Source organism: Schistocerca americana, chromosome 3 (genome assembly GCF_021461395.2).
Source record: "Schistocerca americana isolate TAMUIC-IGC-003095 chromosome 3, iqSchAmer2.1, whole genome shotgun sequence".
Lineage (NCBI taxonomy): Eukaryota > Metazoa > Arthropoda > Insecta > Orthoptera > Acrididae > Schistocerca > Schistocerca americana.
In genome coordinates, this window is record NC_060121.1 from 894,908,018 (window position 1) to 894,923,536 (window position 15,519).

A 15,519-nucleotide genomic window follows, 5' to 3' on the forward strand; every position below is an offset into this window, starting at 1 on the left:
GGTGACCACATACTGTCAGTACATGCATGTAACATTCTGATGGTGTAAAAAGCACACCACATCATATGAACTGTTGTTTTCATTGCGAACACAAACTACAATGAAATAAATTTGAAGCTGTGAGTTGTTGAAACGACAGGTATCTGAAGATGGTGTAACTGAAGCAATTCCTGTTGCTTCCAAGGCTTTAAGCCTAAATAAAGTTGTTAAAGTACTAGGTAATTATTAAATATGTTTATCATAAAATAAGTTATTACCATAATAATGTTGGATTATTATATACTAAATATTGAGTAACTAAATAAATTATACACAAGAACCTCAGAAACAGAAACCTATTTCACACTCATGAATCAGGATTTATAAACCCTCATAATACCACAAAAACCACCCCAAGTGAGGGATGGGTTGCATATGAGCAGCCTTTCTCGAAATTATTGAGATCAACATTTGGGAGAAGCCTGAAAATGCTGGCCTCTGTCAGCATCTAACTCTTGTATACCTAATAAGCTAACAGAGTCCTTTTCAGTGCCTGCGAAGATCTCAATTAAAATTAAGGGACTATCTAGAAATTTTAATAGCTGAGATGTACAAGGCAGGCGAATGTAATATCCTCATAATGCAGGAGATCATTCACTACAAGTACAGTGTAAGTAGCAAGCAATACTATACGATTTGTGCGCACGAATTTCGTCGCTAGCAGCCGGTTGTAGCAAACATTTGATAACTGTACGCACAACAATCAGTAGCTTTTATTGTTGGCATAACTGTCGAACACTGTACACTGTTTCTTTACTTTGAGCATGACGCTGTTCACTGGCTTCAGTTGCAAGCAGTTAACTAAATGCGCGACCAACTATGTTAAAATGAAAATAGTATAAACAGGGCTCGCAAACATGAGTGTAGTCATGAGGAATAGCAACGTTACTAACAGCTGTTCTCAAAATGTTATTAATGTAGCAGAAATGATAACTTTTCCTGCTTTTAGCGATTATCGATGCTTCTCATGTCTTTGTAGCTTCAAGAAACACAATGGAACTACTTTTAATTCTCGTTTTCCTCCCATAACCATCCACTTGTCCCCATAATAGTAAAATAAATATCATGCACATTAACAGATATATGTACGTTGTATTGCGGTGGTGGTGGTGGTGGGAGGATGGATAAGAGGGAGTGGAAAGCTGAGAGAAGTAAGGAAGTAAGGGGATAAGTTTAAGAGCAAGGGTAAAATTTGGCCCAGATTTCCCATGGGGTTCCTACTACCATATGTAACCTGAATATAATCATATTTTTGATTTTGATGTTCTAAAAGCTAACACATTGACAGAACAAATTATAAGATTAAAACCTACCTGTTTTAGGAAAACTTACGTTCTTCTTCCATTATTTTCCCCTCCGCAATACATATTGAGTTATGTATGTCATCATGAGTGTTTTTGAGTTTGAAAATACAAGATGTTTTTTATTATCAGGCTGAATGGAAGTTGTCCTACAACATTTTATTATGTCTATTTTAATTTTTTACATTACTTACTAGCTGGATTAGCGTTTGTAGAACATTCATGAGCTTGTTGGATAACTTTTCGCGTAAAACACAACAAAACTGTCGTGAGTGCAGTCATGAAAGTTGTTAAATGTACTTTATAGTGTGAAAAAATTTAAGTAAACACTTACATTATGTCTTAACGTTTTTATCGTCTCTCACACAAACTGTACACATATTAGGTTAGTGAATGCTTTAGTACAGCCAGTATTTGACTATTTTCCTATTTGATCACGTACATCATTAGGACTTCCTTTCATATTTTTTGGGGTCAGGTTTCCTCTCTTTCTAGTCTCTCTCTCTCTCTCTCTCTCTCTCTCCCTCCCTCCCTCCCTCCCTCCCTCCCTCCCACCCCCCTCTCCATAAGTTTGCGTTCATACGTATGTATGTTGCGACAGAGATACAGAGAGGTGGGAGAGAAGAGAAGGACATGAGAAAACAATAGAAACACAATTCAAATGACAAAGAGGAAGAAAGGAAGAAAGATCAATGATGTTGCCACTATAACACTTGTTTGGACTGTGTGTGAAATATGTAGAAATTTTAACATATGATGCTTAATTAGCGGAAACTGCAGAGTGAATATGAAGATGTGGATGTAGGCAAAAATGTAACCTCAAAGAAAAAAGAATTTGTTTCTGAGCACCTTGCAACGAATTATTTTGTGATTTGTTTTGAGGTGGGCTGAGTGGTCAGTTGTTTGGTTGTTGCACTCCGGCAGGGCTTCTATGCGGTGCCAGGCCCGCCGCACCCGTCACTGCGCTGCGAGGAGCGCTCCACCGTGTGGCAGCTGCGGGTGCCAGCTGCGGAGCTGTCGCTCAGCTGCCACTACGCCCCACGCAGCGCCCCTGGCTGCGCCCTCGCAGCTGCAGAGGCCGTGCTGCGACACCTCAGGGCCAGGCTGCCGCACGTGAGTACAGGCTCGCCACACTATGTGCCAGCTGCAGACCTGTCGTTCAGTTGCCGCTATACCGTGTGCAGCAAACCTGGTGGAACTCTTGCAGCCACTGAGGCCGTGCTGCTACACTTCAGAGCCAGGCTGCAGCATGGAAGAGCAGGCTAAGCACGATATGCAGCAGCTGCGCGGGCCAGCTGTGGAGCTGTCGCTCGGCAGCCACTATGTCGTTTGCAGCACTCCTGATGTGTCCTCGCAGCTGCTGGGGATGTGATGCAGCAACTCAGGGCCAGGCTGACACATGTTAGTATGGGCTCAGCATGCTATATGGCAGCTTCAGGTGCCAGCTGCACAAGGAGGTTAGAATAGAGGGCATGGGCTGAAGCCAGAGGATGTGGTAGTTCGCTGTCTTGGCGAACCCAAGAGGAGAGTTTCTTCATTAAAACTTCTTGTAGAGCTTGCCCTCTCTACTTGAAGTCATCAAATTGACAGTCATATCAGGGTATGTACACAGATAAGAACTACTTTCGTGGAGGAATACCCATCATCAAATGGTCGAGAACCTAATTTATTGATGGAATTTTTCATTCATCAATTTATTCAAGTCGAACAACAGTATTGTCTGGATTAGTTCATAGTACAAATGACACAAACCGCTTCGATCACTTCACTTCTAAAATACTCAATTCGTAAAGTGAAAAGTCGCATTTAGTCACAGTAAGACAAAATTGTATTAATATTATTTGGTGAGCTTACGACAGTTAAACATTGCCACTACAGTGAAACGCTTACAATTAAAGTAAGGTAGAGCTTATCTCTTCTCTCACACAAATTTTTTGCTCTTCACGCTATCACTTTCATTTGACAGTTTTTTGCGAACAGGACTATCTATTTGAGTCATTATACTAACTTGCCACTGCGATTAATAACGCACATATATTCAGATATATTGTATCTAACAAGAAATTTCAAATACAGAGGGTTTAAATACTTACACACTTATATGAACATTTTATATGGAACAGAACAATGGTTTAATGTTTGGTGAAATTAAATCTTCAGTTTTGTTTCATAAGCAAAACAATCTTGCAACTTTTCAGCCAGTGTCCTTTATCACAAATTTTGTTCGCTGTCATTAAATGATAATTACGCTACAGTATTTGCATTTAGTTTTCATTGCTGCAGTCGCACTGTATGAGCCATACTAGACTGTAATACTAATGATTATCAAGCGACCATTGATGTGGCATGTGAGCACTCAAGTTTTGAAGTAAAGTCTTGTTTTCACACTTACTCATAACTTCACGAACCATTAAATCAATGGAATTTTGGCATACATGGAGCGTCACTTGTGAAACCAGATGCCCCAACCACACTTTGCTACTGCTTACTTACTGCTGTAGGATGTGGGAAGCAAGGATCAAATATAACGCTGACATAATAATATGTTCTTGTAGAATAAAAGTTACTCGTTAATGCAGGAGACCTCCAAACTAAGCCACAATTTGTAAGAACAACAGAGTCTGTTTTCTTGAAAACTGATATGACTAGCCTTCGTTTACAATGGATAAACTGTTAAGCATTGACATACATTCTTCATTTACGTCGTAATTCTTCTGTAAGACCTCGTACCACATCATTCAAGTGATTATTTCGCTGCTTGAGTTGACAGTTTGGCTGCTGAAGAAGCATAATTTTCTTCTTGTATTGCACATGTGGTTCACACGCAGTGTACAACCTTTTCTTGTGGTGAACGACAGTGTCATGAGGTTGTGTGTTCAGATTTAGGGGAACATCTTTTCCCAACAATGGAAAAAAATGCCTGAAGTAACAAAATTAGGATTTTGTGTCAAGTTTTTCATTCACAGAAGTTATTATTACTTTCTGCAGCAAGAGATCATGAAAGATAGAAAAATCTACCAACACCACAATTGGCACAGAGCAAAATAATCACATATGCACAAAAAAGAATTAATATGTTGAAAATTTTAAACGAATAATTTGTTGTCTTGCTACAACATTCAATCTCTGGCTTATGTCAGATGTAAACATTGAAGTACAATATATCTTGCATGTACAGAAGCTGTAACATCAGTTGTCAACAGAAAAGGAAAACTTGTTTAACAAGAAATTCTGTCAAATTAATAGATATTATACCTAGAAATGCTAGAATCATTTATGAAAAGTCTAGTACACTTTACATTCCGTATATGTAAGAAAAGTGACGAAAAAGTGGAAGGCTCTGAAATGAACACATTTCTTGTGCTGACTTTTATGAACATGCATATTTCAAACCTAAATGTTTGAAGACTGCGACTGAAAACAGGGAAACGAGTGTTCATATTTAAACAAAAAGTATTATTTTTAGCTAATGAAGTTGGCTGAATAAAGTTACTGCAAACTATACGCTTCTGTTTGTGCATCCGTGGGTAACACAAGTAATCATTTTTACACAAATTCACGTTTGTGTTTAGACGAATAGCACAACAGTACTCACACTACATCAACAGCTTTTAGAAATCTCTAATGTGGTGTAGCGCGTAAGTCATGATCGTTTCTTTAGTTCATCTTCATAGATAATAACGTCCTCGCAGCTGGAAAGCTCTTACTCAGCTGCTGTTACACTCCATACATAACCCTGAATATGCTCTGGCACTGGAGCAGCAGGGGCTGTTTTGCTACAGATAGAGAGGGCATGTAACTAGATGTTTGTGTCTGTTGATTACCTGATGTTGGACTGCTCCTTTGAGTACCAGCATTAAAAAAATGATTTTAAAATTTTGCACAAAATTGACCTTTATCATTATAGTAAGCAACGAATACGAGAAGAAATTGGCAAAGAGTAAACAATAAAGTTTTTACACTTGTGGTTCCACTTTGGAACCACCCATCATTTCGTGGAATGCATTTGAAAGCAATTTCGCATTTATCCTAGAATGAGTTCCAACTTGTAATGCCGAAAACAAATTACAGTGCTAAACAATAAGGAAAAATAGACCTAAAATTCAATAATTAGTGTTAAAAGTTCGTGCTGCTGTACTGGTTTAATTTCAAAACTACTCATAACTAGAGTAGTGCGAACTCAAATTTACGTTACAATAACTTCCGATACACTTGCTTTCACTGTCAATGAACTCCTCAGTATGTTCACATATATAAGGTCAACTCTCCTAGAATCATATAGCATAGTCTCAGCACCGACTGTTTCTTTGAAAGCTATAAGTGACTGCTACAACGCACTACATTCGCAGAAGTGCCTCAGTATAGCAGTAGGTGTCTCTGTTTTGCAATGGCGTAGGCTAAAGGCACTGGTACTTCAAGGAAAAATTAATAAATTTGTTTTTTTATACAGCAACCCCTGATACACAAAGGGTCAATAGAAAATATATGGTCATGCTGTCTTTCATACAGATATAATTTCAATACCCGAACACTTTTCTTGTTTACAGGCAACAATAGTTTTCTGTCCTATTCTACTAGAACATAGTTTAGGATCAATCGTACTGGCTGTAAGGCAGAGACCCGTGGAACAAGCAGGCGGTTACTGAGGTCGATGTTTACGATGTGAACAGGTAACTAGAACAAGTCCAGGGTGTAGCAAAGTCGTCTTAAGCCTATACCAGCAGCCCAGGGAGCAGTCCGAATCAGAGCTGTAATACAGGCAAGGTCAGAACTCTACTGATCAATGTCGCATGCTTAACACATTAAGAACAGGACATTTTTGTTCCAGCTTACCGCAATGGCCAGATATTCCATGCTGCCCGAGTTTTATGCATCCCAAACAACGTAACTGTCTTGCAGGTCCTCTAATCTCCTTTTGTCACAGTCGTTTGACTGTACAAAAGGGTATCTTTTCGGCAACCTATTTTGTGTTTACAGGTAACCATAAACAAATTTACATATCATCAACTTTACATAATTTTTATTTTGAACTTTCTGTGTTCTAACATAAAACGTTTCCCAAATTATGAATCAATAAATTTAATGCATGCAGAAGAGCACCACTTTTCGTTACTTATAATCGTGATATAATTGTAAACTAAATTTAAAAATAATGATTTAAACGACTATATTATTGTGCACAAAAGTAAATGCATTACATCGCACAAACGAACTATACGCTTATTTCTGCTGTGCTCCTTGGTTATAAAATTTACTCTCTTTACTGTACACGAAGCACTGCATTGACACACGTAAACAATTTGCAAATTACTGTCATTGAGCAGTTTGGTTTGATTTTCAAGGAGACATTTATCATTTACGGCTGCTATTATTTCATTTATTTTATTTAAGGTCCAAGTACTTTTTTAATGTATGGTACCGCGTCAAACATTTTTCTCTATCAAGCGGGACCGTAAAAAATTTGCAAATGTACCTTGTTTCACTTCTTTCCCCACTGGCAGCAAAAACCCTGCAGACTGGCAGAAAATTTCTTCTTTCTGCATCAGGACACAGGTTCATGCTGCTGCATGCCTCGCAGTAGCGATCCAGGTAGATCTTTACGTGCTGCTCTCCTTGTTCCACTAGAAATGGAGTGGGCACACCTGTTCTGGCTAGGGAGAGCCTTCATTATCATCGTCGATGATGCAGTATTTCGCCACCGAAAGGACACACTGCTCATACTTTATTTCTATGGATTCAGTGCACTGTGAACTCTAAACGAATTGACAGTCCAAAGTCTATTAAATAAAGGAGGACTTTTTTGTCAGTTTCATCGATCTCCTTAGAGCGGGACAATACGAAAGGTAATGATCCACACGATAGGCTCTTTTCATTTGGACATTGTACTGATTTACACTCACAGGCTTCAATGCATCCTCCCCGATTTTTCTATTGTTCATTCTTGTTATCATCATTATTCGTTGCCCTCATTCTGCCATACTGCTTGTCTTTCCATATGAGGCGAGGAGCAACACATTTTCTAAAGGAAACTGTGTCATGTCGTATCACTCTTGAGGCTCTGGGTTTCAGAATTGTCGGTGGTTTTCTGTTGACCCTAATAACACCACAGTCTCTTGCTCGCTTTTCAATAGTAACGGCGCAGTAGAGATGCTGTGGTAACAATTGTCCTGGAAGATATGGTGCCGCAAACCAAGACGGGAGCCAAGGACTGAGATAACGGATTCTTCGTATTTCTTCTCTTCACCATTATAATCTCCAGATTGGAGATACAGCTTGTCTCACTCACGCACATCTCCTAATGGAATCATCCCCTCATATAAGGACAACTGCATCTTTGGTGTGTAAAGTGTCATGAATTTATTGAGAAAATAATCCAGTACATCGAAACTTCGAAAAGTTGTTCAGTTTCGTGCTAGAATGTCAAAACCTGTACAAATCTATTGCGACTCATAGTTTGTGAAATTATTGGAGCAACTGTTAGAGAAATGATCATCCAATCTGCAGGGTGACCATTATTGAACTACATGAAATAAAATCGTCGTAGCTTCTGAACGGTTAGCGTTAGGATATTCAAACTGCACAGTTGGCTGCGGGGCATGATAGGAATTAGTACGCGCATGGATTGTTTGGTTTAGCGATGAAGCCCAGTTTCATTTGGATGGGTTCGTCAATAAGCAAAATTGGCACATTTGGGGGACTGAGAATTCGCCTTTCGAGATCGAGAAGTCTCTTCACCTTCAACTGGTGACTGTGTGGTGTGCAATGTCCAGTAACGGGATGATCAGTGCGATATTCCTGATTTCGACAAGACGTTGTTCATGTTGGACGGAGCTCGACCCCAACGAGCGAAAAGAGTGATTTCCTAGAGGAGCACCTTGGTGACCGCTTTCTGGCTCTGGGGTACCCGGAGGGCACTGGCATGGGCCTCGATTGGCCGCCATATTCTCCGGATATGAACACATGCGGCTTCTATTCGTAGGGCTATACTAAAGAAAAGGTGTACAACAATAACCCCAAAGCCATTTCTGAGCTGAAAACCACCATTCACATCATCGACACTTTAGCGGGTCATGTAGAATTTCGCTATTCGCCTGCGGCACATCATCGCCAATGATGGCAAGCATATGGCAAACGTCATAAGCTAAATTTGAATATCTGTAGTGACGTCTATAAGTTTAATAAAGTGTGTGCACGCCGTAGTTTTGTAACTAATTTACGTGTTTTTCATGTAGTTCAATAATTGTCGCCCTGTATCTTTTCTTGTTCGTCACATTATCAGTTCACTTCAGTGCTGTAAGCGACGTTTTATGTTTCCCTGGGATTTGATGGTGATGGATGCACAGCTCCTTGCAAAACAGTTCGAACAAGGCGTCGCCAAACATCAGGACAACCACAGAGGATGCAGTGTCACATTGCTTAGGAAATGTAGTCACCGCAGAACAACCTTCTAACTGTGTCTGAATGTCACTTTGGTTCAAATGGTTCCAAGCACTATGGGGCTTAACATCTGAGGTCATCAGTCCACTAGACTTAGAACTACTTAAACCTAAGCAACCTGAGGACATCACACACATCCATGCCCGAGGCAGGATTCAAACCTGCGACCGTAGCAGCCGCGTGGTTCCGGACTGAAGTGCCTAGAACCGATCGGCCACAGCGGCCGGCTGGAAGTCAGTTTCATTCATATTATTGTTGTTACCATTATGAAGAAATAAACCACTGTCACGAACAACCTTCATCGTTGTTGTCGAAATCACTTGCCATCACTGCCGACTTACGCTTGTTTAGAGATAAAAAAAAAAAAATGGCTCTGAGCACTATGGGACTCAACTGCTGAGGTCATTAGTCCCCTAGAACTTAGAACTAGTTAAACCTAACTAACCTAAGGACATCACAAACATCCATCCCCGAGGCAGGATTCGAACCTGCGACCGTAGCGGTCTTGCGGTTCCAGACTGCAGCGCCTTTAACCGCACGGCCACTTCGGCCGACCCATTTAAAAATGTCACTGTTACTGGAATCGACCGCAGATCCATATAAACATTTCTTCAAGCAGTCATGCGGATCTTTAGCCTCGCAAGGAACGGCTGAATATGAATCGGGAAAAACCACATACAGTATTCCAGAGTGGTTCATTTCCTTTCGTTCTTTAAATGGGGCCATCTGTAAAAGCAGGAGGAACTTCAAGATGAACATGGTAACTACTTGAAATCCCAAAATCCACTCACAATGCTAAATAAGCAAAAAGTACACGAAGAGAATAACATTTGCTGCTTAACTGTGGGTGTAAACGACAAACTGGACGAAGTCTATACGCATCGTGTAGTAAACACGAGTTGTCTCGCAATTAGGATGCAGCAGGTGGCACGTGAGTCATGAGAAAACTCTGCATCCGTCCGCAGTGTGTTTGTACTCCGGTGACTAGCGAGAGACCGACCGGCAGGTGTCTGGATGTGGTGTTTACAGACATCCTCGCGTCACTGGACGACTCCATGTGGCGCACTTGCTGCGGCGGCAAGCTGTGGCTCGAGCACAAAGCCCAAGTATCGCTGACCTATTCTCCAATCGATGCTAGGGCTAGGTCTAAAACCCAATCACTGTTTGATACTAAAAATAACTAATCGCAATCACTGTTGGATACTAAAAATAGCTTGTCCTAAATAGAAAAAAATTTTCCGACAACACTGTGACTATATTAGGTGTAATCTGTATCTATGCCGGCCCCTGGTGGCCGAGCGGTTCTAGGCGCTTCAGTCTGGAACCGCACGACCACTACGGTCGCAGGTTCGAATCCTGCCTCGGGCATGGATGTGTGTGATGTCCTTAGGTTAGTCAGGTTTAAGTAGTTCTAAGTGCTAGGGGACTGATGACCCGAGAGGTTAAGTCCCATAGTGCTCAGAGCCATTTGAACCAACCATCTGTATCCATGTTGTGTACAGTACAAATGATCAACCGTCTGTGGAATATGGCTTTCACATGGCAACTGTTACTACAGCCGTTTCATCATGTTACAGGGATTACTTTTTGTCAACGTCTGATAACAGCCCTCAAATGTGGCGACAGATGCAACATGGCAGACATCCTGTCAGCCATTGCCACTTCTCCCAGTGAAGCAGCTCTACAACTGGGGCTTGATGGCGAGCCTATGAACAGTGCTCTGCTATGTGTTATCCATCAAGTGCGAGTTAATGTTCCCTCATTTTTGCATTATTTAAAGAATAGCTCGATGTAGTCACGGTTTCGAACCGCGCACGTCTGCTGTCATACGCCGCAGCTAATTCGCTGCAAATAGTAACCTGTAGCTATGATCCTGCAGTCAAATAGTCTATGTACTGGCTAGAATTGCGAGTTGATAAAATGTACAGAAATACGACGTAAAAGTTGAATGAATAATTTAACAAAATGGCTGTGAGCACTATGGGACTTAACTTCTGAGGTCATCAGTCCCCTAGAACTTCGAACTACTTAAACGCAACTAACCTAAGGACATCACACACATCCATGCCCGAGGCAGGATTCGAACCTGCGACCGTAGCGGTCGCGCGGTTCCAGACTGTAGCGCCTAGAACCGCTCGGTCACATCGGCCGGCAATAATTTAACAACAAGGGCTATACTCTAAATTGTGTAATTGATGCAGACGACAGAAAACCGTGTCAATTTAATTCCTTAATCACAATAAACGAAATATATACCAGCTCAAAACAGTTCAGAGTTCAACATGACGATTTACAAATTAACATTTCTGAGATGACGAACAGAAACTCATTGTCTGTCTATCCTTAATGAGATATTAACTTCTATAGTTTTAAAGACATAGAAAATATTGTTTTGTCATTGGATGCAGCTCTTTTTCTGAGACTGAAAATGTATTCATATTTGCATTAATACTTGGCTGTAAGTTATTGCAGATTCCCAAAGACCTGTAAGAAGCGAACTTTCTGCTTCTCTGGCACTCCACCATTTTTGGTGTATCTCCTGCACGAAGGCCATGCGAGTAACAGCCGTTGCCGATTCCTAGCCTTGGGATTCATCCATTTCTGGCGACGCTGCTCGTCTTTGTACCTGCATCCTCCTGTACCAGGCACCTTGGCGGACCTGCCGCGGAACACCACAAGCCCTGCCTCTGCTAGCGTTCAGCTCTACAGTTTCATCTCACCTCGTATCCAACTCTGCCTTTTGCGGCAGTTCTGGAAGAACCGCCCTGGAACGTTACTTTGCCGTGCACTGGCGCATGTTAACGACCAGTTTCACCTGGCACGTGTATCCCTGTCTGAGAAGTGTTCATTCCTACAAAGACTTGGTTTTTAAAAAATGCAACCAGGTATCAAGTCGGAAAAATCAGGCAAAATACCTGTATACCTACGTATCGTATCCCAGCTGCAGGCGCGTAAAATGATATCCAGATTTATACACTCATTAATTACTGAAGTTTCTGGACATTGTTTACAGTCCAGTGCTTCAATTACTTTAATCGAAGTAATCAAGAAATTATTTCTTCCTTGGTGATGTGGCATCACATCTGCATTCACAACAATTTGAGAAAGTGCACTTAGTCTCCAACTACAATCTTAATATTTATTATTTGAGGTCTTAATATTAGCGTGCAACCAGATGTTTAATTGTTTGCTCATCGAAAACCAGAAATCTTCCCTAAACATCTGAGCCTTCAAAATACCCAGTAACACTGTTACTACATGACACCTACACTGTAGGTCCTAGTGGTCCAGCCTAAGAAATCAGGGAAGGATACTTCACTACTTACATCTCACACCTCAGACTCTAAGTTTTGAAACTGGATTACATGAAATCCAAAATATTCCATGGACTGAAATGCGCTATGTATACAAAGCTAAGACTCGTGAATTTATGTAGTAACGTGAACTGATTGCAATATTAAGAAAATATGGCCTAGAACAGGAACGACTTATTAGTGCAACGTACCTACAATGACCGTAGCAAACAGTTAATTGCTTTACACGAATCGTTGTCTAACAACATCTTAATGTACATGAGGAACGTATAAAAAGCGGTGCTTGTAGCTCCGTTGTATACAACAGGCATGCTGCATACAGCTGGTTGGCATAACAGACAAACACAAGACAAAACGTAGCCATACTTTGTATAAAATGATACAGTGCAACTCCGTCTAACCTTCCGTTCAGAAAAGCATGCATAGAAAGAATGGGGAGTATTGCCTACCGTGTTCAACAAAGAATGTAAAGCTGATCTTCGACAGAACTCCACAACATGGCACAGAAAAAGTGCACTTGACATGGAACGGACTATTGCCGCATACCAAACGTAACTCGGCGTAAAACCGAAAAAAAACTGAGAAACGAAGGGAAGGAAATTCTAATAGTTTTGAAAATACCTGAATAGAAACGCATATATTTGCACCGAAATCGCATTGAAGCCACGATGGCGCACACACACTCATTATGTATAAAGCAAGTGGTTCACAAGAGTGCAACACATGAAATATGGGAACAAAAGGAAAATCTTAACATCTCGAAAAATACTGAAAGAAAATCATTGAATAGGTGGTGATGACTTTAACTGCTCTACTATTCGAATAGTTTAGTAGCAAACCGATTTTGTACCGTGTGAGATGACTTACTTCTATAATGCTATGAGCATATTTTCTCAGCGTGGAGAACATTTCCTAAGATTGTGGAAGTATCGGGAAATTCAACAATCCTGGTCTTGAAATATGAACATGAAGACAGCCACGCATAATCCGAACAATGCACGCGAATGACGAGCAGTCCCTGTTTTTGACTATATTCAAATTTTATGTAGCCAGACATCATCTTAGCACACAACAGCTACCTTCTCAACACCTCCACTGACTCTAGCAGGCAGAACTCACTCTACCAGCCTGGCCAACTTTCATCTTTCAAAGGCACTGACCACCGTGTGACCGCCTTCTGTACTTGAACCTCATTTGCTCATGGAAAAGTAATTATAGAACGCGTTGCGACCCCTTACTGATGTTCCAAAGACAGTTACACCGACAGATATCGATAACTTGGTACAGAACCTACCCCTACAGTGTCCCTGCGACTTAGTAACACGTGAAATAATTTCAGTAGCCAAAGTTGAGAATGTGACGAACAACTTTCAGTCTGCAGTCATATTAGGAATAAAATTGATATCTAGTTTTGCACATTCACTACTTCCAGAAGTTTATGAATTGATTCAACTTTCTTGCTTCTATGTGTACTTACACTTCTCGATGTATTTGACACTTTTACTGGATGACGGTGTTTCGAGCGCTGCAGCGCGGGGTGTATACACCGCAGGAGGCTGAAACATCGTAGGTAATTAGGATCATTAATCAATGCGCTCGTTGATTATGCTGAAAAATAATTGATCCACTTTCTGCCACCAGATGAAGGTGCTGGAGACAGCCAGACTGTGATGGGGGTGCAGGAAAAGGTGAGGACCGATAGGACAAGAAATGGTTCAAATGGCTCTGAGCACTATGGGACTTAACATCTGAGGTCATCAGTCCCCTAGAACTTAGAACTACTTAAACCTAACTAACCTAAGGACATCACACACATCCATGCCCGAGGCAGGATTCGAACCTGCGACCGTAGCGGTCGCGCGGTTCCAGACTGAAGCGCCTAGAACCACTCGGCCACACCGGCCGGCGAACGATAGGACACATGGTAATGATGGTTGAGGAACATTTATTAGGATATGGTCACACATGTTAAGTATTGTGTCCTGACTCAGCAACTTGCTGCATCTATAACGCGGCAGGGTCGACGGTTGCTCGCAGCATATCTGGTGTAATCAGAGCGTTATGTCGTTGTATACCGTCCTTCAGATCAGAAATAGTCGGGATCCATCCCCGATGGGCACTATCTATTAGATATTTAAACAACTAGAAATCACATGAATTTAGTGTTATAGCCGCGAGCGACCGGCGAGCGGTGCACGGCAGAGAACAGAGATGCGAAGCCGTCAGGTGGGGGAGGCACTGAAGGTATCGCTAACTACGAACAGACAGGACAGATCAACAAGAAATGGTTGAAATGGCTCTGAGCACTATGGGACTCAACGGCTGAGGTCATTAGTCCCCTAGAACTTAGAACTAGTGAAACCTAACTAACCTAAGGACATCACAAACATCCATGCCCGAGGCAGGATTCGAACCTGCGACCGTAGTGGTCTCGCGGTTCCAGACTGCAGCGTCTTTAACCGCACGGCCACTTCGGCCGGCCACAGACCAACAAGTAGGAGACGAGAGACACTACGACCGACCAGGACACAACGTGAGGCAACCAAGCAAGAACTGAGGTGATAAACACGGCGAGACAACAACAACGCAGGAACACTCCAAACAACGACAGTAGGTATCTCAACACACGGAACTGGAACGCAGTACGGCCGAGATGCACACGCAAACTACGGCGAGTACCAGACAGCCGGGGTAGCTCCGCGCGGTCGCCTAAATACCTGGCTGCGGGGCATGCGATTGGCTGCAGACTTCACATGGTACGAAGAGTGGGGCACACGCACGGCGAGGCTTCGGTGGAGGCGCGCCTTGGAGCACGGAGACCCCTACTAGGTATCCAGGTCCATACCCTCTGGCGCGCATTCAACCTTCGCGCCTTCTGACACTAGATTTGGGTCAGAGATCTGGAAGGCTTCTGTGTGTGACAGGCGGGGATACTAACCACTATACTACCGAGGATCGAAGGCTTCTCATCTTAAAATTGCCTAGAGATGATTTGGTCGTTACCGAAGGTTTCTTGAAGAAAATCTGACAAGAGACCTGTGGTGTAGCCCCATCCTGCATGAAAATAGTGGTGTGAACATAGCAGGAATCACATGTTGCACGAGAATGGTCAACATGTGAATGCCACTGTACACTGGGCAGACCTGCGAGGCTTCATCTCCTCGAAGAAAAACGGACCAAGAATGACGGAGATTGTGGATCCACGCCACATAGTCATTTAAGCTGAGTGCAGTGGATGTTTCTGCACAACATGTGGTGGAGTAGAAGCCCATACGCGACAGTTCTGTGCATTCACGGTACAACATAGAGAGAAATGCGCCTTGTCCGTCCAAAGAATGTTCTGTGGCCACTTGTCATCCACTTCCATGTGCGCCAAAAAGCGAACACACAGTTGCGGTGTTGTAGCCTCTCTCGTGCCTTCATCTGGT

The 15,519-nt window shown here is 42.1% G+C and overlaps 1 protein-coding gene across 1 annotated transcript in view; it reads left to right on the forward strand.

The window, feature by feature from the left end:
- Positions 1-15,519, forward strand: part of LOC124606480 — a 358,898-nt gene that overhangs the window by 195,432 nt on the left and 147,947 nt on the right. Inside the window, exon 7 of the mRNA XM_047138463.1 lies at positions 2,265-2,453. Within this exon, the coding sequence (XP_046994419.1) occupies positions 2,265-2,453 (189 nt within the window). The remainder of the gene's footprint in view (positions 1-2,264; positions 2,454-15,519) is intronic.